At 41.5% G+C, this 24,554-nt stretch overlaps 1 protein-coding gene across 1 annotated transcript in view; it reads left to right on the forward strand.

The window, feature by feature from the left end:
- Nucleotides 1-6,670: 6,670 nt before the first annotated feature.
- SHQ1 (SHQ1, H/ACA ribonucleoprotein assembly factor) overlaps nt 6,671-24,554 on the forward strand; it is a gene marked incomplete at both ends in the record, with an annotated part of 47,374 nt that continues 29,490 nt past the window's right edge. Inside the window, 7 exons of the mRNA XM_084269854.1 lie at nt 6,671-6,813; nt 7,855-7,919; nt 8,713-8,835; nt 9,609-9,760; nt 11,209-11,321; nt 13,272-13,399; nt 23,978-24,132. Coding sequence (XP_084125980.1) covers nt 6,671-6,813; nt 7,855-7,919; nt 8,713-8,835; nt 9,609-9,760; nt 11,209-11,321; nt 13,272-13,399; nt 23,978-24,132 — 879 coding nt within the window. The remainder of the gene's footprint in view (nt 6,814-7,854; nt 7,920-8,712; nt 8,836-9,608; nt 9,761-11,208; nt 11,322-13,271; nt 13,400-23,977; nt 24,133-24,554) is intronic.

Here is a 24,554-nt window from a genome sequence, read left to right on the forward strand (position 1 = left end):
GGCGCGGGAGGTCAGGGCGCGGAGCGCGCCGCCCGCCCGCCCCTCCGCCAGCCCGCCGCCGACATCGCCCGCGGCCCGGCGCGGAGCGGGGACGTGGCCGCCGAGCCCCGGCCCGGCTCCCGGCAGCGGGGGCGGGGCGCGCCCTACCGTACTCTCTGGACTAGCCGCCCCGTCCCTTCGGCGGCCCCGCAAGGAGGGGCCAAGCCCGCAGCCGCGTAGGCGCGGGGACGCCCGACCCGGCAGCCCGGCGGGGCACGCAGGTCTCTGCAGCGCTCGCCCCTTGGCCGTAAAACCGCAGGGACCCGGCTTGCGGGTGGGGGGGACGGGACGGCAGAGGCTTTCTGAAAACCTTACCGCCTAACAACGCAGCCGTCGAGTAGCGCTTCCTTGTTAAAGAAAGAAAGGCGAGGCAGGGCTCTGGGATCCTCACTACCAGAAGAGCAGAGTTACTCAAAAGTACTTTGATTCCCACAGCCCACAAGAATCCCTGCTGTGCAGATTTGCGGTGCTGGGAAAGCGTGAGTGTGTGCTGTGAAGTGTCTGAGGCACACACCACCTATGTTAACAGGCAAACTGGTGCTGAGCTTCCCCACTCCCTCAACCCAGTTCGCCACCCACCTACACACTGTTCTCATCCCACCTGCTTCTAAGGCAGTACTGCAATAAACAGCAACACCTGCAAAACAGTGAAGGAATATAAGTACTCACTGCTGGGTGGCTTTGGGCTTGTCTGATTGGTCAGGTTTCTTAATGAGTTTTCTGTGCAACATCAGCAGAGATCTGTGAATCTCACAGAAATAAAGCCTACTCAGGCTCATAACCTGATTTATTGCCTTTAAATGTCCAGTATGACAAATATAATCATTCTTACTGCCCATGGAGTTGGAATATAAGCCATGTAACGAATTGAGACACTGGGCTTGGAAAGAGAAAAGTAGGGAAAGGAGATTCTGGACGGGAAGTGAACTAGATGGCATAGCTGCTTCCAGCTCCAGGGACTGCTGTGCAGTGCATTGCAGTGACCACTGCTGCTGAACTCCACTGGAGAAGTGCTGCGGGGTGGATGTGTCTCACCTCTGTGTGCTCTCTGCAGGGCTGTTTCGTTTGTTAGTTTGGAAATGAGTGCTCAGCTCTACAACTGTCCTGAGATCACTGCTGAAGTCACACGGTGGTACCTGCCGGGAAGCATTACACCTGAGATGGGTAACTACACAGGCTGCAAGGACAAAGTCTCTCCTATTTCCAGATCAGAACCTTGCCAAGGTAAGGGATCAGCACATTGTATTGTAAATGATGCATCTCATGTAAATGGGAGAACCTCCTGCTGCACAGCCCTGTCCTGCACATCCAGGTTTGCTTCCAGGGTAAATCTCTCAAGAGTTGGTCCTTTGCTATTTAAATGATGCTCACTTGCCAGTGAAACTGTCCAGCCTGGTCATGTTACACTGCTGTCCAAACAAGCCTTTACCAATGGCATCCCACAGTGTACTTTACCTTAGTACCAATGCAAATGCAATGAATGGTTACTGTTTCAGAATTTCATCCAACTCAGATACTGAGCAGATGTAAGAATATAGCTTACTTCATGCTAACAGAAAATAGCAATACTAAATGACAAACTACAGAAAACCCACACTGCATAAACATATGATCTTTTCTGAAAATATATCTACTACAATAAAACTCTACCAAACTTATACTTAAAAGTATTAGTAGCACCACCCGAAATCCCCAGCCTGTACAGATGTATCATCTCACACTATCAATAAACTCATTCATAGAAGAAGCATTAGCAATGCCTGTATAAAAATACCAAGGTAAGCATTATGAAATCTGAAAAACATTGAAAGGGATTTTTAGAGCCATTTCCCCTTGTTGCTGTACCACTTACCTGCCTACTTGTACTGTTTGCTCTCAGATGACGCCGTGCAAATGTCAGCTTGCATAGTGCATGCTCAAGATCAGTTTCACTGCTGGACTGAGACAGCCTTGGATCAGTGCTGCTGAATGCACCACAGTCTCCAAAGTGTTCAACTTTGGCAGTAAAGCAAAGGACTGGCCACAATGTGAGGTCTGGATACATAGCAGTGGCTACTGAAGTAGTCCAATCTGACCGATGGCTTAGATCTAAAACAACAGTGAGAACCAGCTTAAGTAAAACTTCACATATATACCTATTTTTTTCCCATTTGTTTCTTAGAGAAACAGTTTTATTCCTCTTCTCACTTGTTAAACTAAATAGATATTTTGTATCTGATTATCAATTTGTATGTACATGGCAATTATATATCTAGAATACAGTATGTACCATATCAGTGGGATTTTGCCAGATTTACTTGCTATTATTGGCCACGTGGAGTGCTCATAAATTGCAAAGCTTCATTTCTGTTTTTCAAAGGGACAGCTAATTACTTGCCTGAAACACTGTAGATAATGATTTTCTTTCTTCAGTGCTCCATTAAGCATGGCAGCCAAATTCACTTCTTCAGAAAGATTCACCAAAAGTTGTCTTTCTACATTTCTAATAAAGGTTTTTCATTGCATTTCTAAAAAAACCTCAGTACACTTTTTACAGAAGAAAGCAGTACCAGTTTCTTGGAGATGTTTCTTCACATGTTACTTGGATGGAAAAGCAAAATGACTGATGCACCCGTTTCTTCACTGAAATCTGCATATAAATATTTCTTTTTCAAGGGAAGTATGACCAGGCAAAAAAGGCTGGGAGTTCTTAGACTCTAAAAAAAATATCTGAGCCTGCCTTGGAAGACATCACTCAGACAAGAATAAACTCTCTGATGAAACTTCTTCCTTATCTTTCCTAGAATTGTCTTCTCAAATTTGAACTTATCCAGAGAAGATAGTGCCTACTGGTTCATAATTCATTAAAAGTTTCTAGGGACTTGATCAAGGCTTTGGTCCAAGTTAAATCAGCATCTAAAATTCTTTTTATGTTAAAAATGCATTTTATAGGCCATACATCTTCAATTTCTGCATGTAAAAAACTGGGACACAAGAAAGTTTAGCCCAAATATTAAAACCATCTGTCAGTTTTGATCAATAGGGAGAATGAGCTACATGAATACTTTTGTGAAGTATTTAAACTGTTGGTTCAGTTGCCCAAGAGTGAAGATGCTTTCTCATGAAGAGATGCCATGTTCAGTGGATTTCCAGTAAGAAAAATCAAGCTTTATCAGCCTGGAAGATTGTGTATTTAAAAAGAAAACAAACAACAAATGACAAAACACCACCCTTCATTAGAAGAACTTCCCTAATTATGGTCTTATCCCTCCAGAAAAAAACAACACATTTGAATGCATTTCAGAGGGGTCAGGGAGAGAGTCAGCAGCACTTAAAAATGTAGAGAACTGGAACCAGAATACCTCTCATGGTCTAATGACAGAAAGAGATTGTTTCTACATCAGGTACCATATTTCAAGGTAAGTAGATCATGGCTTTTACACAATCTTTTCTGCTTTCTGGAATTTTTTTGAGCTCTATTGCATTTTCTCCTTAATGCAGTATTTCTTTTGATTCATTAGTAATAATTTTATTCTTACCACCTCAATTGTATTAGGCCCAAAACTTCCATTTCTATTTACTCAGTTCTTAACTCTCCTCTCCAGAAGCGTCTGCTCTCACCGTGTGCTTTACTGATACATACATGGATTTCTTCTATTTTGAGCTGCAAGAGACACGATTTACTTTTGTTATGTTTAAGAAGCAGTATCTGACTGTGCTAAGATGCCTAGAGTTTTGTGCATGGCTGCAGCTATTGCAAAGGAGGAAAGAGCCAATGGTATGTAAGCAATCCTCACGCTGCAGCACCCCATCCCAACCAACATTTTGAGAGATTTGCCAGGATGATGGTAGTTGAGGGTTAGGATCTCACAGAATCATAAGGGTTTGGAAGGGACCTCCAGAAATCATCGGGTCCAACCTCCCTGCCAAAGCACGTTCCTAAGGACAGATTGCAGAGATAGGTGTCCAGACACCTCTTGAGTATCTCCAGAGATGGAGACTCCACAACCCCTGGGCAGCCTGTCCCAGGGCTGTGTCACCCTCACCATGAAAAAGTTCCTCCACATATTGGTGCGGAACTTGCTGTGCTCCAACAGGAAGCCATTGCCCCTTGTTCTGAAAGGAGACAACTGACAAGAGCCTGGCTATTTCCCCCTGTGTCCCACACTTAAGGTATTTATAAACATTAATAAGATCCTCTCTTAGGCTTCTTGAGTCTGCACAGCCCCAGGTCACTCAGCCTTTCCTCGTAAGGCAGATCGTCAAATCATCTCATCAGATGCTGCCTTCGTTTCTTGAGATCATTAGACAGCCCTTGAATCAGGATATCTGGCCCACTTTTTGTTAAAAAGCAAGGCCAGAGGATGGAACCCGAGGAAGGGGGGGACCTGAGGGAAGGGGGAACCTGAGGGAAGGCGCCTCCTTCCCGGCGGGGCCGCCCCGAGCACCACCAGACCGTGAGGGAAAGCCAGGCCCAAGGAGTAGCGGAGGCTGCCTCAGCCTCCCACCGGGCCAGAGCCCGCTCACTTGTCAGCATTAAGCTCTCCCATCTCTTCCGTTTTCGTTCCCTTCCGCGGACGGGCAGCAGCGAGTCTCGGTACGCGTGAGGCAGCGCCCGGGCGGGTTCAACCCTCGGGGCGGAGCCGCTTCCCGCCCTCGCCGCCCGCGCATGCGCACCGCCCGCTTCAGCGCCACACGCGCGCGGGGAGGCCGAGCGGCCGCTCGCTAAGAGTGGGACGGCGGCGCCGGGCGAGGTGAGTGGCGCGACCTGACTGCGGGTGAGCGGCTGCCTCGGTGGGGGCCGGGCCGAGACTTTCTCCGCTGGCTCTTTCTCGGGGGGTTCCCTCCGATTAGAGGTCTGTAGGGGGGCTGACGGGGGTGGTTCGCGGCCCTCAGCGCGGTGGGGTCCGCTGGTAGGAGCCCGGCTGGCCCTTTCCCTCACTGCTTTTGGTGCCTTCACTGCTTGTCCGACGGGCTTGCCTCTTGCGTGCCCCGCGGTCTGGCTTGAAAGGCTGTGACCCCGTTTAACGAGCAGCGGGGGGAAGAAGTAAGCGGTAAAGAAGCGCTGAGGGGTGCAGAGCGGGAGCAGCTGGGCCGGGCTTGCGCGGCGAGCCTCCCGCCTGAGGAGGTAAAAGCGCGGGCTGGCGTCTCCCCCGTGCGGGGTCTGAGCGAGCCGCTGCGGTTTTGCTGCCGCTTCCCCGCGCTGTGAGGCAGCGTGTGGTGTTTAGGGGAGGAGGAGCCCCTCAGACGGGGGCAGCGGTGTGTAGGTGTCGGTCGAGGCAGGTGTTTCCTCGCCGGTTACCGCTCGGCAGCTTCCCAGCCTGGAGAGAGGGGTGAGGATGTTGTCCTGGTGCGGTGAGGAGGGGACTTCGGCCTCTTTCACACCTCTCGGTTGGAGTAAATTGCCCGTGTAAAGGTAAAAAAAGAAAAATATCATCTGTTAATTTAGTCCTATTGATAGTTCGTGCTCCGTGTTTGCTCGCGAAGCTGTCGGAATGGGGTTACTTTGAATGAAGGTGACTGAAAGACAAAAGCAGCTCTTTGCCAGGCAATGCTTCAGGCTTACAGTTTTGAGTAGAGACATTTTTGTCTTAAAAAGTTAGCTTTCAGAAGTGTCTGGGTGTCGTCCCATCGTCCGTCACCCCCCTCCCCCCTCCCCCCCCCCCCCCCCCCCCAGACTCTAAATAAAACCCAAGGCGTTAACTTGCATTTAAAAGCTTTTGAGTCAGATAATTTATGTGTCAGGTGAATGATACTATGTAAACTCCTTGTATTAAATACCATTCTGATAGACGTCGGCCTAAAATGATGCCCTTAAAAACACTTGCTGAAGGAGATCCTCTAGATACCATAAATAATGTAGTAGTTGTAACTGAATTTACTTTGAATCTTCAGAAGAGTGTGAGGCTTTTAGGATGCTTCTTCAAGACTTGTGTAAACCCTGCAAACTGATCATAATAGTAAGCACGGTTCACCTTGGGCATCCTGAGTGTGTTAACTACTCCTGTTTAAGCTGTTCAGGCAGCTCTTGGGTCAGGAGCCCACCACAAAGGAGCGTGTTTAACTTCGAATTTCCTATGAAGACCATTACACTTGGTGTGTGTGCTCAGAAAATCTCTGGGGTGTACTGAATCTATTGCTTGTGTACTGGCTGATTTTTGTATGGGCTATAAAAGGCAGTTCTATTTTTTTTAAAGCATTACTGTTTTTCAGTAGTTTCTAATAGTGGTTTGTGCTCAGTTTGCTAATAAAGCAGAAAGGGCCAAAGTCTGTTGTATGTGTGAAATTAGAAACAACAGTTGCAGAAAGCTGCCAAGTGGTAGGACTGAATTTAATGCATTTTTTTAAATGTGGAATATAATAGGTGCTTTCCTATGATCGAGATGTTTGTGTTCATTTATGTTTAGTTACTTCATTAAGGGGAAGGGAGGTGGTACCTTAAAATTCTTCCTAACACTTTTTTAATTGTGTTGCTGTTGTCACAAGCATTTTCTTGAGCATCTGGAAGATAATTTTGTGAGAATCTGAAGTGTTCTCTTTACAGAATTTGGAAACGCTGCTTGCTTTCCTAAATTGGAAACTACAATAATTCTTCCTGTTTTGTTCTCATAGGGCCACACAGCCAGTGGTTTCTCCTCCTGCTGGATTCATCATGATAACTCCAGCTTTTGAGCTGACTCAGGATCCGGATTTTCTTACAATACTAATCAAAGTACCATATGCCAGAGCTTCAGAGTTTGATGTCTATTTCGAAGGGGAAGATTTTAAATTTTATGCTAAGCCATATTTTCTCAGGTAAGCAGTGGAAGGGTTTTTTTTAAAAAATTGAACTTTATTAAAGGAAAAGTAAGAGGATACATTTTGTCTTGATCCTGTTAGAGCATTCCTCATCTGCAGCTTGTACAGTGAAGAATGCAGAGAGCCCATTTTGTGCAGATAAGTGTTTTTATGCATCTGGCCTTTCTGTTTCTATCCCTTAGGTCATGTTAAAGGGAGTTTAAAGAAATACTTTTCTAAATTTAGAATAGGTTTTTAATGGTAAAACACCAAGACAATTCTGTGGAGGTACAGAAGTTGTGTAGAATAAGCATGTCTTTCCCCCCTTGAGAGCCCAGCACAATATATTAGTGGAAGAATGGCTTTAATGCACTCCTAATAACATAAGGGGAGAAAAGTCGTGGGAGAGAAAGCAGTAGAAAGTGAGATTCCAGGCTGTATCTTTTCTCTAGGTAGCAGTTTCTCTAGATTTCACCACACTTATAGAAAGGAACAAGAGGTAATTTCAGCATCAGAGTGTTAGGAGAACATTTGGCATGTAAGAACTGACAAGTCATTAACCTTTCTTATTTTCTGTTTCCTGTATTCTTGAGACATGTTTCCCCTGTATACATTAGTACACCACAAGGGGTTTTAGTGGACTGGTAGAACGCAGTGAATTGGTTATTCTGAATAAGGAGTACAAGAAGGCTGTGTGAGTTCTTATACCCTGTCACTCCAAGTTAGTTTAGAGTTTTTCAAATTTAAACAAGTATAAAGTTAAAAAGCATTGCACATAGTGGCAAGGGCATCATCTCTGTGGTGGCTGTGATCTCATCCAGGCTGTGAAACGAAGTTTTCTCTGTCTGACATGCTGGTCTCTTGTATCAATAGTTAGGGGAAAAGATTTTGAAGTACATAGGGATTTAATTGTGTGACTTCCATTAGTAGCATCATCTACTACTACATGTAGTAATCCTGTACTGCTTTTGGAATCTGCCTGTCATTTTTACAGGTTGAGATGTTAGGTTGCAGTTAGTCAGGCATTCAATGAGACATCTGATTTTTTTTTACCTGCAGATTGACACTTCCTGGAAGAGTTGTAGAAGATGGCAGAGAAAAAGCATCTTATAATACAGACAAAGGTATTGGTTAATGTTCTTAGTGTATGTGTTGTTAAAAATGCTACTAACTCTGCAGTAATTTATACTTTTCTGCACCAGAATTAAACCTTGCTCAGGATTTATTGTACTTATGTAGGCCATCCTTAAGGGTAAAAGAAGTGTTCAGATCTGCCCTAATAATGAAAAAAAAAAAATGTGCAAGTTCTCTTCAAGCCCAATGTGGCCTAGACATGTATTTGTACAAAGATCATTAGTCCAGTAAATCTGCAAGAAGTCAGGTAGTGCTGAGCAGAAATGACAGAGGCAGTCTCTTGGTTATGTTTAAGAGACAAGATGTTCATCTTTATCCACACCTTAGGGTAGAATGTATTTCTGGGATAGAATATATACCTGCTGGAGTTAATGTATTCATTAAAAACCTCCAGCAATAAAACCTGTAATTTGCTGCTTGCAAAGCCTTTATTATGTACTTAAGACAATAATCAGATTCTGAATGTAGCTTTTGATGATTTTCTGTTGATTGCTTGATTGCTGGAGGGATTCAAAATTAACTAAATCTTGTATTCTGTTGGTTTGTGTTTATACAAAGTGAGTCGAGAGACCACAACTGGTTAAGTATTTTTTCATGCTTTATGATTCAAATCTTTGACTTTTGTGAAACTTCAGAAGTGAAAAACTTGCACAGAGATTGATGCATAATAAAATGCTACCTGCATGTGTCCCAGTTTCCATGGGCCTTTTTCGTTGGAGGAAAAGCTGATGTATTTATCTTGGATATTTTAATGTAATAACTACATTCTGACTTTCCTTTAAGGAACTTTTACAATTCGGTTACCTAAGGAGATTCCTGGCCAGTATTTTGAAGGACTGGACATGCTGACATCTCTTTTGGCACCAAAGAAATCAAGATCAGCCAAACCTTTAGTAGAAGAGATAGGTATGGCAATTTTTTTATACTAGTGATACATACACATAATGAAATAGTTACAGATCTGTACAGTGATGTGTGTGGAAAACCAGTATTGATATTATTGTCTAGTCCAAGGTGCAAGAAGAGTGTGAATAAATCTGAAAGTATGAATAAGTATAAAAATGAAGGTGTTGGAGGTGAGATGTGTGTCATCTTTATAGGCTTAGTTAGGTTTATGTTTTCCAAGATGTGCTTAGCATCTGCTAATCCTCTGCAGATCTTTGTGCCCCTCTAGTGGCTGCGTAACACACACACATCTGAGTCTTCTGCATGCCACAAGCTAGCTCAGCTGGACTTTTACCTTAAATGCCAGAAGCTCATTAAAGCCACAGGTTCTAGCAGATGACTTGCTTAACATCAGTGTTTAACATACAAGAGGGTTTGACTATCTGTGCTTAATATTTTAATACCAATCTTAAATTATTGAAGACATCGCTTTCCCCTTGTCAGGGTTCTCTTAGCAATGAATTCTGATCTTGTTGAGATCAGTGGAGCAATTAATTCAGTCTTTGAGTATACCTAAAAACTTTAGTGTTCCTGGTTGTTCGTTGTTGAAAGCTGGAGAATTTGGAGCAGGATACCTGGATTACTGAAGTAAGCATCTGCCTCCATTATCTGTGTTGTATGTGATGTAGGAAATCATGTACATGCTTAATGTGTTATCAGTGTTTGCCTTTCTATTAAATTGTGTTTATTTCATATGTAATGATTTTCTTTCTATCACCATGCAATGTATACAGCTGCTTCTGCTGAATTGTCTGAGGACGAAGAGGAAGAATTTGACTGGGAAATAGAGCAGACCCCTTATGAAGAAAGTGCAGAAAGCACTCTCCCACTACAGTACTGCTATGGATTTGGGAGTTTGCGGTCAGGGGTGTTCCAGCGGCTGCAGGTAGATGCATTTTTGTCTTTTCATATCAGACAACCTCTTGTTGGGTAGGCTTCCTGGCTCATTCCATGGTCAGGAAGGGATCAACAGGTCCCTCTTCTCCACTAACTCATTCTGTGACTGAGAATGTTTTGCTTTTGCATGTAGTAGTGCAGGTAAGTCCTAGTTCCTGCAGAAGTAGGGGTTAGTCGAAGCTGAGTTAACTGTGTAGCAGAGTCAACTGGAGGGTCTGTTTCTGCAGGAATTTCAGTGATAGAGGACAGGACTGAATGAGCTCCTTGGTAAAAGCAGCCTCTGGAAGTGGGCTGCTGTCACCAGCATGGTTCAGCTAGCCTGCGAAGGCCTGTGTGCAGTAGGCCATGCACAGGGTGAATGGTTCTGGCAAGTTGTGTCCAGGCTTATCACAGTCTGCTGTTAACGCTTCTGCTTTATATTTGTGCAACCAAAATAAAGCTGGTTAATCAGTAGGTCCTGTTATGGTTGTGGCATTAATTTTTTTTGGTGAAATTCTTGGTAATTTTCTCTCTGTACTTATTTTAGACTTGATGGTCTTGTAAGTGGATTAGTTAAGAAGTGTGCACTCCTGGGGGTGTCTGCCCACCTGGTGCCTGGGATTTACTCAGGGTTATGCTGGTGCACTGCAATTTCCTTTTGTGAATTAATGGGTAGGATGGCAGCTTTAAAGTGCAGTTCTTGTGCATTCAGCAGTTTCTCTGATTCACAAATAGATTGAAGCTACTTTACAACCTGTAGCATACTGGTAGTGTGTGTGTAGTACACAGAGGTTTTACTAAAATAGATAACTTAGCTTTGATTAAGACCACTACAAAAATTATTTAAGTTGTAGCTGTTTAAAGCAACTTCATTATGTAATTAACTAATTACTGCATGAATTGTAGTATTTTCAGCATTTGGAGCAGGATTGCTGTTTATGGAGAAAATATTTACATACTGTTAGGTTAGATACACTAGTTTATTACCATGAAATTTGTGAAGTACAGTTCCCACCACTATATATGTGCCACTACTTAACGATGCTTAAATGGGCTCTATAGTTGCCCATAGATTAATGTGCAGCCACTCCAGAGTGTGAGAGTAATCTCAAAAGTCACAAGATTAATTTCTAAGGTTTTTATCTTGTCTTTGTTGTGGTTGTGTGCTTTTGTTAAACATTGCAGATTGTATTGTAATGCCTGCCTTATGATAAAACAGCCTGAATAGAATTCACAATACTAAGAAGTCTAAGAAGCTTGAAATACTTGAATTTCTGTGGAATTCTGATGTTTTATTTGCAAAATGGAGCCTGACTTTGGAAGATTTGAAAGGCAGGTTGAAAAGCATTTAGAGATTTCAGTGTAATGGTGATTTAAGCATCCTTCCTAAACTCTTATCAAGTGAATTTTGCTTATCAGTCCTCTTGCTTGGTCATGTAACTTTTGTTCCATTTGCAGGATGAACTCAGTGACGTTATTGACATTAAGGATCCAGACCAAACTCCTGTAGAGGAACGAAGGAGGAAACGCCTGGCAGCTGAGGATGCCAAGTTTGAGCCTGATCATTACCTGTGAGTATTGATTCATTTCACCTGGTCAGGTACTCAGGTGTAGTATTGTAACTTTTTCTTTTCATGGATGTTTTGTTTTGAGGTCACTTTTGGAAGTAAAAGCTCTACTTTTATTTGTTTATCTCTCTGTCTTACCACAGCAGGTTTAGAGTGTATTCTGAGCTGTGACACTGACACAAGATATTGCTTATCTGTTTTGGGGTTACCTTACTGTTTAATTACTGGTTAAGTCTGTATTCAAGCGGGCTGGTGTGAACTGTGGCAGAACATTGTTTCATAGTTCACCTCTTCAGCAGCTGAGTAGCCAATCCCTGCCAGCATTTTGGGTTGTAGATGTCAGAACTTTGTTCTCCCCTTGTGAAGCGAGGATTGCTGAACCATCCTGGTCTATGAAGAAGTAAATTTGAGCTTTGAAGTTATGAAGACTTTGTCTTGGTTACTTTGTTTTTTGCCTTCATCACATGAAACTGTTTTTACAGTAGAATGAGGAAAAGTCATGTGACAAGACCTTGTGCTTTATCCCATGTAATGAAGGTGGAAATGATTCTTTATGCGTATTTCATGTCAAGTTAGGTGCAGAAACTTAGAGAAAAGTAAAGCACATGGAAGCCATGAGATGTATTTATACAATAGTTCCTACAAGTTAGATTTGGTGGGAGAAGAGTGTAGCCCCCCAGTAGGGAGGATGAGTCCTTGTGGTGTGTTTTGTAGGGAAGAGGTAGGCTTCTAACCCATTTTGAGTTGTTTCAGGAGGTATCTTTGCAAACATGGAATTTTTCCCCAGTCTGGTGTTTCAGTTGCAGCTCTGTGTGTTTCTGTAGCCCATAAGAATTAGAAAAGCTTTCTTGAAATGTCATTTGGAAGTACGTTTCACTAGAACCAAAGTAATTTCTAACATATAATGGGATGCAAATTGCAGTGATCGTAAGTTTCCATCTCACACTCTGTTCTACCCTGGTAGATGAGCTACAACTGCTTAGTTTTAACAGCTGTGTCTTGGATGCTTCAGAACAGATGATACCAACCTTTCTTGAAGAAAAAACTTTCTCGTGTACCCTGCTGAGGACAGTGCAAGAAGAAAAAGTGGCAAACAGGAGTGTTGTGTTGCCTTCAAGGAAAACACACACTGGCTGATGTCTTTAAGTTGCTTTAGGCAGATGCTGAAGGAAGGCATCAAAAATCTGTCAGTGTGAGAGGAAAGCAAATTACATTCTCTGTTCAGTAGACTGGGCAGGTTTTGTATTATGATTAAGAAGCTATTAAGAAATTTCCTGCAATTTTTTTTTCTGTTCTCAGTCTTTATGCTGTTTGGCTTGAAGAAAAAGCTAAAACGATAAAAGGAGGCTTAGCACTTGAATCCTTTAGTATAAATCCTTCCAAAATATTGAGATATTTTTTCTGCAGTGGCTTTCTAGTGAGGTAATCTCTCTTCCAGTACTCATGTACAACTCTTCATCTACCTTGCTATAGCATGCCTTTGTTTACGTAGAAGTTGCTTGCTATCCTGACTTTATCTTCATACCTTCAGCTGCACACTCTTCCTCCGTAAAGTGTATGTAGTTTTAAAGTAGGAGATATTCCCAGTAAAATGAAGTTGCTGATATCCATGTCTTCTGAGAAATCTTCTCTTTGGAATGTTTTCCTTGAGATTCATCTAGAACAAGTCAGCTCTGTTGACCTCTGTGTCAGGCTTCAAGGTCATCAATTTTCTAGGCTTCTGGGTGGCTCAGGAAAGGTGGAGGAAGTAAGGAGGGGCTACTACAGAAGGATGGTGTTAATGTTTTGAATAATGTTTATTTTCTGGTTTTAAATGAAAGAACCTACTTCTAATGGAAAATAGCCTGGAGCCAAGTCAGGTGTACTCTGTGTGTGCATTAAAGCAAACCCACATACACTGTCACTGAAACAAATAGCAAATGATTTTCTCTTTTTTTTTTTTTTCCCCCCTAGAGCTGATTTTTTTGAAGATGAAGCAATTCAGCATGTTTTAAAGTACAAACCGTGGTGGGTTGATGCACATAAGAAAATGACAGCCTTGCAGAGAGAAAGTCATCAGGAACATGCCACTCATTCATTTGGTGAGAAGACACAGACACGTACACAGCCGTCTGTTGCTCGAATTGTAATTGCTGTGATGCCACGTTGTGTTCTAGGTTATTGTTCTTGAAGGAAAAAGATGGCATTGGCTTACAGTTTTCAGCCTTACCCATTCCTCACAGGGGAGTGTTCTGTTATTTCTGCCATCCTAGAAAATTTGTTTTTTGGAGGATTATATACTCTAATCCTGGAGACAGTTGTGTGTGGAGCAGCTGACAGTATAAAGTGGTCATTTCATCTTAAACATTTCTCTTTTGGTTATGTAGTGGTGTGTGATCATTTTTCATCTGCATAACATTTTGGAGTTAACTGTTCATAAAGGGCCCTTCTGGAATTTCAGGTATTGATGGAAAAGTTCCCTTCCAAGGGGATGCTGTGGTCTCAGATTTCAAAGGAGCTGTTGCTGTCACTAAGTCATGATGTCTGACATCAAATCAAACCTATCTTTGTGTAATTATCAGAGCTAGAAAATGGGTCCTTTGGTGGTGCTTATCTCTTGGCGTTTGGGTTGTTGTGTTTTTCCAGGTTTTTTTGAGTAACTGTTCTTCCTTTAGTTGTATTTTCAGTGGAAAAAAATAGAACTGGGTTTTGTGCCCACTTCCAAATACTTGTAGACCCTTCACAGCAGGTCTTCCAAGAATCAGCTGTGAAGATTGAGCTAGTATCAGCCCTTATCTCCGTTTCATGAGTGTGTCTTTAGTTAGAAGTTTTATTATATTTACACAGTACCACAGAAATTTGTGGCATTAATTACTGTTATTTTTATGGAGACTTTGAGACTTTTTCTAAAGGAAAATATTTGTGTCCGTTTAGAAATGAAAAGGGATGGTGTCAGGTTCAGTAGGTGATCTTCTAGCAGTACTGTTAACAGATAACTGAGATTGCAGTCGCTGTGTACAGAAAGGCTGAGAGCATTCCAAGTTACTATGATGTGTATTCTTGCATTGTCCTTTGTTAATTTCCTATGTAGTATGAAAATCCGATATTAGCAAAGTAGATAATGATAATCCCTTCACCAGAGGTTCTTAACAAATATTAGTGCACTAATAATACCTGCACTTTCACATTTTCTATGGGAGAAGGACAATGGAATTTGGGTAAATGTGTGTTTTACTGTGAATGTAATCTGATCTTCATTACTAGTCTCTTTTTTTTCAGCCTCTGAAGCCTTAAATTGTTAATTATATCCATCATAAGCATTGGACAAGTGTACAAGAGGCTTGAAAGTAGAATAATGAGGGCTTCTTTTGTTTGTTTTTATCCATTCACTCCTCAGTAAATGAAACACTGTTAATGCTTGCCTGTGTTAAGGAATAGAATGAAAATGAAGAGCTGCTGGGTGATTTTATTGATAAGGAATATTTTATGACAAATTGAGATTCTGAAGAAAAACACCTGAGTGTGTTGCTGGGTTTGAGAGGCAAGAACAACAGGCAAGCTCCTTGAAATTCTGGCAAGCCAACTACTGAAAGTTATGTAGAAAATGTCAGGATGGATATGTATTTTATGAGGTGTTAAAATTAGTCTGGCCTTTGGATGGCTGAGTGAAGAGGCTCCTGTAGTTTTGTGGATCTTGAGGAAATACTCCTATCTGGTGTTTGGGTAATGCTAATGACAACAACCCACCTTTGCCCTTAGAAAGATCTCTGTTTTGGTAACTTGTTACTGGAGCATGGCAACAGCAGCTGGGGGTGGCAAGAAGCTGAATCAGAATCTGAAATCATTGGAGGCTCTTAAACCTCAGTGACTTGTGGTGAAAGAAACCACCATGAGAGGGAGTACAGGTTCCACTTTAAGGTCTCGTCTGAAGAGAAATACAAAAGGGCAGGAGGTGGGTCCAGCCTGTTGGACCTCAAATTTGATCATCAATAGGATGAGTTCCCTTTGGGTTTTGTGTTGCTTTCATGCTTTATCCAATCAGTGGGATGGTTAATGTGAGTTACAGTCAGGTATTCTTACAAGCTGAATGCAGTTTGAGTGTTGATCTGCATTACTATGTATTCCAGTGCTTGGTATGTGGAGTGACAATAGAAAAGGCATGTAAAAGAAACCAGGACTGTGCTAAGTGAAAGACTTTGTTTACTACTTGAAGAGTTTTATGTTATTTCTACTACAACAGTCTGACTGTGGTGGCTGTACTGTGGAGTCTGTGTTGAGCCAAGGCGTGCTGCACAGCTGCAGGGATAAGGAGGCTGTTGTTGGTATTGAGTGTGCTTACAGGAAGAAGCCTTTGAACACCAGTGCTTAGCTATGAAGCAAACCCAAAGGGTACTTGAGTACAGAAGCTCTAGGGTTACAAGTGCTACTTTTGTTGCAGTGTGTTTTGAGGTGTTTAATGAAGCAATGTGTAGTGGGGGTTTGAGACAGTATGTGCAAGTATTCCTCTGCAGGTAAGTATGAGGTCAAACTTTTTAAAAAATAAAAATCAGATGTAAATGTCCCCTGTTTACTTTTGAACTGTTTCAGGGTGTAAATGAGAAGGGATTGAAACCTTCATGCAGTTTCCTTCTATTGCTTATGGAAAAGAGGCATAAAATGAAGAGTACACAGATTTCGTTTTCTTCCTGAGTTCCAACTTCATGCCTTGTGTTAAGGAAAGCATCTAAACTAAGATAGTTTCCATCATCTTCCACGATGAGGATTTCCAAGCATAGACAGTCTGTAAGGAGACTTCAAATACTGTGGTGTTTAAAATGTACACAACTCATAGAGGTGAACTGCCACGACTGGCTTGCAGAAACCTTTTTCCTGTGTAGAGGAAGGTTGTGCTCTTGATTAAACGTGTGGTGTCCAAAGCCATTCCTCAAGAACATGGAAATGGAGAGCTAGGATGGAAGTTGTGTTGCCAGCTGTGCAGCACTTCACACTGGGGAAGTCTTGCTCCTCAAGCATGAAATGGAGCATCATCTTAGAGGACTGATCATGAAAGGCGAATGAGTGTTTGGTAAGACAAGAAGGTAGGAACAGTAACTTTAAAATAGGTGGTAGATTATGGTCCAGGCTACCACAGTGTTGAGGTATTGGCACTAAAATTTCACACCTAATACCATTGGTGGCTTTCGTGCTCTGTTACTGTTGCCATGAGAGCAGTTCCCACCTACATAGTGACCCTGGAATCAGGAATGTTACTGGGAACTGACTCTTCAAGTTGTTACAGAGAAAAGTGAGTTTAGTGTGGGAAAAGACATAAAAATTAGCAGCCTTTTTTGAGAGTGCATTTTCTTATTCAGACACACAGAACAAAGATTTTTTTTTTGTTTCTTCCTTTTGCTGATGTATGTTGATGTCCTGATGGTTTTTTATCTTTATTGTTTTCTTAGAACCAAGATCTTGATTACTTTTGTGTGTAGAATATCTTGGGCTACAAGGAGTAATTAGAAATAAACCAGCACTTTTTTCTTTTTTGTGACATTACAATTAAGTCAAGATCATGTTTGGTTGATTACTGCTCTTAATTCCATCCCTGCTAATTCTCTCTTTTGTTTTTACATCATCAGGTTTTATTTATGTCTCATTGCCAGGTTTTTTCTTTTTGGATCAGCTGTTCTCATTAACCTGTGAAGTCTTCAACTCTCTTCTGTCAAATCTATTTTTATGTGACCTTTTTACTTTTTCTCTGGCTTTTGTGCATGGTGTGTGTGTATTTTGTCTTTTTTTTAATTTCTTCTTTTATTGCCTTAAGTATCTCTTGTTTCCTATGTCCTTTTTTACATTTCGCTGTGTATTTCCTCTTCTTACCCTTTGTAACTTTTTTATTTTCTAGGCTTATTAGCTGCCAGGCAGCTAAGATAATTGCCTTTGTAATATGGCTGAGGAACCAGAGGAACTACTAAAGAGCAGGATTCACTGTCATGTTTGTAGCAAAATAGTGTTTTTTGGCATGGATGCTTCTGAGCTGAAAGGCCCAGATATTTTCTTCATGCTTATAGTATCTAATGCAAGTCAAGTAATACTCTGTAAAGCCTAATTAATTACACAGCCTTTCCCATGAGGGAATAAAACTTTTGGAAAGCTTGCTTTCTGCTGGTAAAGTTTACATTAGAATCTTGCTTCTACAGATCCCAGATGAAAGCAATATTTTGTAACAGTCGCATTCAGCTTAGTTGAAAGTTCATTTTTATCCTACTTCAAATTGCACAACTCTAAAAACTCCTTTTTAGGCAACACAATAATCTTCAAAAGCTCAAGCTGACATGTGTATTTAATATAAAATTTTTATGCTCCAGGGATAATTTATTTTGTTTACAGTAACCTATCATGCTTAGCAATTTCTATTCTCTTTCTGATCTCCTTATAGACTGAGAAGCACTTTTCAGTAGTGCTCTGCTTAATGTATACCATTACCAGTAGATTAATAAGTTTAGGATCACTTTTTAAATCATATTTCTGCAGTTATTCTGTCTACCTGTTTCACTGAGTCTTCTGGGCCTTTGCAGCATGTGTTCCCTTCCTGGTGCTCTTCTGCTGCAGAGCAAGTATTTGTCACATGGAGAGGCTGCTGCTTATTCATGCAAAACTCCTAAGACAAAAATGAGTGGTCTCTGTTGTGAAGTATCTCAGATACTTGCTCTTAGTAAGGTTTGGAAGAAAGAATGATATGTGGTTTTGATACTGTTCATAGGAACTGCAGATACACTAAAGAATATGGAGTAAAATGAGTATAGAGGAAATTGCAAGATCCAGGAAAGACTGTCCCAGTCCAGTAGCTTTATGGAGAATGCCTGGAGGAAGAAGGTCAGGAGTCATATGGAGGAAATGTGCTGTAAATGTTGATTTGGGTACTTGAGAGGGTGGGAGCCTGAGGTGGAAGAGAAGATAGCTGTTAAAGAGCTAAAATTGGCATGGAAGACGTCTAAGGAGAGGAAGAGGGATGGACAAACCAGTCTTGTCTGCTTGTAGTTTGGAGTGAATGTTGGTGTGCAGAGGAAGAGAGCTTTGTGTTTTTAGGACTTTTCCCTTCCTGAGGAACTGAGGTTTGTCCAATCACAGTTTCCCTGACAGAGCTTGAGGGGGTCTCAAGGATGGTCACTTCGCACAAGGTCTGCAGAAATGGCCCTGTGTTTGAGGCAGAGTCCTCAGTGCCATCGTCTGCAGTGCTGTGGCGTGTGCACAGGAAAGATGTGATCAGCATGTGGAAGGGTTCAGTAACCTTTCCTACTTTCAGATAGCAACAAATTCAAGCACAAAACAAATCAATAGGAAATCAGTTTCATCAGTTATTTGTTTAGGTTTACAGTACTATTACCAAGTGTTTTTAAGGCAGTATCTGGCACCTCTGGGAAGTACTGATCCTGAGCACCTTTGGGTGTCTTTCTAGACAGTGTGGTGCTGCCTTTTCTCTTTTTATGTCTTAGGAAGAGCTTACAAAGAAAGGAGATGTGTTTGCTACTGATTAAAATCAATAGTTCACTTCTGATGAATTTGCTCTCTGCTGACAAATCTCTTTTATCTGGTGAATGCTGACTCCTTAACTTACAGAATAGAAGTACATGTTTAAGAAACAATGTTGCAGCACAATATTTTAGTTAACATTAAAAGAAAAGGGAAGGATCAGTTCTCCTGAGTTCTTTTCCTTTGAAATAGCTGTGGAATCCAAGATTTGGCTGGACAGGACCATAAGCCAAGGCTCTGCTGTCACCAGAAGGCTACCCCCAACTGATCGTCAGAGGCCTTTTCTGACCTCTACTTCTCTGTGATATCTGAGTCCTACCATTCAGTCACTTGCCTAGATAGCACTCTTTATCTAAGTACCCCTAAGATGTTTAGAGCCGTGTCACAGTAGTCTTGAGATACAGATCTTGCACTGGCTTGATTTAAGTGATGTGATCAGCAGCGTAAAATATCAGTAAGATGTTAACAAAACACCCTTTCAGCTGCCAAACCTCATCCTCTCCCTTAGATTAAACCATCTTTCATTGGCAGTTGGGTGCTAAAAACCATTTTGAAATATGTTTCCTTTAACATGAGGGATGGCTAGTTAAAAATAAGTGAGGGAGATGATTAAAAAGTAAGGGCAATCTCTGTACTATTGCCTAATAGTAACTTTTTATGTGAGATTTGATTCATGTAGCCATGTGTGTAGCCATACACAGTTATACTGTGGCTAGGAGTAGCATAGGTTTGGTGTGGACAAATGGACAAAACCAAACTTAAAAAAACCCCAGTTTAGTACTTGATAAATGGCAGCTGATGCTCCTTTGCATTAGATTAATATTAATTGTTTTATAGGTATTGTTACATAAAACATTGGTCACACAACTGTACAAAATACAGGCTTAACATAGCAGAAAATGTAATGACAATTTTACTACTTCTGTTAATTTTATGCTGTGTACTTGTGTTTTCGAATTAGGAAAACAAAGTAGGTGGTGGTTTTGATGTGTTAATAATGAATTTCAGGCCTAGATAATTTATTTTAAAACTTTTAAGGAATGGATGGATACTTGTCTGTTAGATTTAAGTATTTTCTCCAGAGAGAGAAATTTTATTTGGAACACCTGGTGCTTGTAGTGAGTTAATGAAGATCTTGTAACATGTTTTCCTTGGGGAATTGTCTGCTGTGTCTCATCTGCTGTGGTCTAGTAGTCTTTTATTTTTGGGGGTTTATTTTGTGTGTTTATGGTCCAGTTATGTTATGATGCTTCAGGGAGTTTGCATTTTAGAGGAAGAAAACTTGTATATGTTTCATTACATTAATTATTAGTTTCTTTACCTTTTACTTCAAAGTATGGTTCACATTTATGTATTCCTCTAGAATGTGGATTTTGGGGAATCTAACAAATACTTTTTTGTAAAGCTTTTACAGAGTCAATTTGTCTGCTCTCAGTGTTGGGCTGTTTCTGATAAGTGTCTCAGAGGTTAATTTTATCAGCTAGGAGACAAAAACAATCTTCAGGTTATAGTCACTGATGGAAAGAGTGGATAATCAGCAGTAGAACCACTGCTCAATGTATTGAGTTTTGGAACAGTGCATCCTGACTCCTAAGAGTATCAAGCACATTGGGATGGGCCTAGGAATAGGAGAGTGCTGGTGTAACTATTTAACAGGAGGTATCCTGTCTTCTCCTGTGTTTTGAAGGAATTATTTAGCTTCCTTGTGGCAAACTTCTTTATTACTGTAGTGAACAGAGTGATTTTCATCTTGATGAATCTGATCTGCTATAGTAGTTTTCACTAACACATTTTTGTTGTTCAGAACTTCTTGTCCATCTTTAGCTTCAGTTTCACTCTCCTCTTTTGTATACTTCTTCAGGGTGAAAGTGTCACTTGCATGTTATTTTGTAACAAATTGTTCTGTACTCCAGGAGAGCGTTTTCTAGTGAAAGCAAGCTGAAATTGGAAATGCCTTTCTGCTTTCCCATGGGACCTTCTGAATGTAAACATCCTGTTGTGATACTTTGCTGAAGCCATGCTACTGTAGCAGCTTGTCAAGTGCTTTTGCATTATGTCTTTTAGAAACTAACCTTTTTTCAGATGTGCTACCATGTGCCACATGCATGTCTGTGGGAAAGTTTAGTATGAATGATGTAGATAACTCACAGAAGAATCAATGTAGTTTAAGAACTAATAAAGAAATTTGCAGGGGGTTGACCTGCTGGAGAAGAGCTCTGTGGAGAAGGACTGGGGGGTCCTGGTTGATGACAGGATGGCAATGAGCCAGCAGTGTGCCCCAGGGGCCGAGAGAGCCAATGGGATCCTGGGGAGCATCAGGAGGAGTGTGGCCAGCAGGTCGAAGGAGGGGATCCTCCTCCTCTACTGTGCCCTGGTCAGGCCCCACCTGGAGTGTTGTGTCCAGTTCTGGGCTCCCTGGGATAAAAAAGACAGGGATCTCCTGGAGAGAGTCCAGAGGAGGCTACGGAGATGATTAAGGACCTGGGCATCTCCCCTGTGAGGAAAGGCTGAGTGAGCTGGGACTGTTCAGTCTAGAGAACAGAAGACTGATGGGGGACCCCTTTTCAGTGTCTGTGGGGACAGGACAAGGTACAATGGCTGCAATTTGGAGCAGAGGAAGTTCCACACCAACATGGGGAAGAACATTTACCCAGTGAGGGTGAGGGAGCCCTGGCACAGGCTGCCCAGGGGTTGTGGAGTCTCCTTCTCTGGAGAGATTCCCTGTCTGGACACTGACCTGTGCAATATGAGCTGGGGAGCTGCTTTGGCAGGGGGGTTGCACCCGATGATCTCTCGAGGTCCCTTCCAACCCTTATGATTCTGTGATTTTGTGTCATCTATATTTGTGATTTAAGGAGTAACACTGAACTGCATTGTATTAACAAAAAAACAGAACTGCCACAGTCTTACCAAATTGTCACTTTGTACTAGACCATTGAAAGTGGAAGAGATTGGCTTTCTCAAGATGCTTTAAAAGCTGGCATCTCGTTTTGTGGGAACTTGTATAATAAATGGAGGCTGGCTTGGCTCCAGAGAAATGTTTAGCTCATCAAGAAGTTTCTGTAGGAATTTAAATCAAGTATTTCATGGTTATGAAGCTGATAGAAACATTTTAAAAGTTCATAAAGAGGAGACATTCAAAAATGTTTGTTTCTAATTCGTAATTTTATGGCTTGAGATGAGGTGTGTGCATATGCACATGCCTTTGGCACCACAAACATTTGTTTCAAAACATGTCATAAAATTAGAAAGCATTTAGAATGCTCCTGGGATAGAGACATGTCTTATGGGCTGATTGTATCCCTCAGACAGTGGAGAGTGTAAAATGATGATGAGAAGAACGTTTGTAATCATCTTTATGATAGGACAAGGGACAAATGGACAAGGGGTGTGAAAAGGAACTGGATTTAATGGCAGTTGTAACCTTTTCTTCCTGTAACCTGTGCTGTAAACTCCTGGGAATTTACATGCCTGCATCCCAAGGGTCTGGGGCTCTGGATTATGGAATATGCCCAGTAGCATAACCTTGGTATATGTTGCTTAGGAGGAAATGTGAGAAAAGTGCAGAAAAGTAACAGTAAAGTTGCAGGTAGGATTGTTGAGATAGGATCATTAGCTGCTCAAGGATTCCAGAGGTAAATACCAGTGTGGAAGACACAGAAACCTGAAGTGGAAACACGGAATCCTATTGGGACAGGAATTGTTGGGTTATCAAGTCAAGTTTTTAGTGATGATGAAGGTGTTGGAAGATAACTCAGCAATGTTCAGGGATCTGTCCTGGGGATTCACAAAGGCTGACCCTTCCCAGGTGCCTGGCTCATGGCAGTGTGTCAGTATGAATTATTTTACACTTTGAAGCTTTTGTATCTTGCCTACAGCTTTTCTGTGCCCCCAGCTAAGTATGCCAGAATATAGTGACTCATAAAAGGGGTGGCAAAAGAGCAATTGACAATGCATTTCAATATTAGTTGTAAGGTTTTGATGTCATGTCTGTCTGGTGTGTGTGTGTGTCCCGTCCATTGTGTCTACCCCATCCTCTCCCCCAAATAAATCATTCAAGCAGTTAAGAGGTGCATCATGTATCTACCCTGGCACTTAAGGCTTGTTTTGAAAGTGTAACAGGACTGCTGCACTAAGCTTGTTCCCTGTCCTCAGAGAAGTCTCCTTCAGTGAGTGGCACTTTAAACACTGCTTCCAGCATTACTGGTACTTGAACAAATCACGGAGTGGGACTTCCCTCCATGCACCAGAGCCTCAGCTGTTAAGCCAGTAACACTGCTTTCTTCTGTCAGCTCACCTTGTTCCCTCTGACTTCCTTCTGAGGTGAGACCAAAATGTGCTCACTACATCTCTTCAGTAAATCATTGCCTGGTGACATAGAATGGCTGTGCTCCATGCAGCCTGGGTGAAAATCTCTTAGCTCTGGCTTCTGGTTGCTTTAATTGTACTAAATGGCTTCTTGATTGACTTTGAGTTTGTACAGAGATGGCTTCTAGTCAGTTATCTACTTAATCTCTACTGTTATTTCAAGGCAATTCTACCATCATTTCTGAAGTGGTTTAAGTACTCTTCAGAAGGGTTGCCACTCAATATTCAGCCTCAGCTATCCATGTCTATACCACTGTTTGCTAGAGAAATACTTCAATGCAGTCACAGCATGCCTGCTATGTTGTTGTTGACGTCTTCCTCACGTGTCCCAAAGAGAAAGCACTGGGTGAGAAGATTCTTTGGATTGGCTTGGTCTGTTACAGTCATTCTTAAATAAATGAGGTGTGCTGAAGGTAATATACTAGGTTTTGTTACCCTGATTTCTTATTTTTATACCATACACCCTGGTCTTAAACTTCAGTTTACTTGGATCCTGATTGTGCATTTATCTCTGTATCTACAGAAATGCTTGGCACTTCAAGAGGTTCAAAATTGCTACTCTGTACATGCAGTACGTTGCAGGACTGGAACTTGGCTTGGAAAAGAATGTACCAGAGTTTGATAATGAAGTTAAAAATGAAAGAAAGAATGATTTAGGCTTTTTTTTAACTTGAGTGATGAGTGACTCGTGATTAGTTACACACTTCTTTTTAAAGAGACTGTTGAAGTAGTATTACCACCTATTAAAATGAATGTGCCAGATTTAAATTCCTAATCAATTATCCTTTTACTTTTTATAGTTGTCTTCTCTGAGGAAGAGAGAGAGCAGCTGAGAAAGTTCACGAATAAATCTTATCTTCTGGATAAAAGAAGCCGTCATCACGTGTATCTTGGTTTAATTGATATCCTGCTGGCGTATTGCTATGAAATCTGTGTCAATGAGGGAGACAAGAATGTAAGTTAAAAATTGGGAACCTTGTGCTGGATCCTATACTGTCATTTAGGAAACTTGCCTTTTAAAGTGAACTTACTTCTAAGCATTAAAAATGTCTAATTGAGTAAGCTAAACTGAAAGACTTCTTACCTCTAGATTTAGCTGTTGGGGTCCGTGTAGGAATTAATGATATCTGAGTAATTCTGGAGCAGCATTTGAGCTGTAGGAAAGAAGCAGAGTTTAGAGATTTCAGACAATTCTGTTTGTGATTTGGTTTGTCTTGAGTCTTGATTCTATAAATCCAGATTTCATAAAGTAATTGTTCCTTTATATTGATGGATCTTCTTTCTGGTTTTTGGACAGTTCTGTAAGTTATCTTTGTAATAACACCAGTACTGATTTGTGTTCTGAAAAAGCACAGGAATGCAGTAAGTCTGTATGTA

This window comes from Gallinula chloropus (assembly GCF_964237585.1).
Source record: "Gallinula chloropus genome assembly, chromosome: 12".
NCBI classification, from domain to species: domain Eukaryota; kingdom Metazoa; phylum Chordata; class Aves; order Gruiformes; family Rallidae; genus Gallinula; species Gallinula chloropus.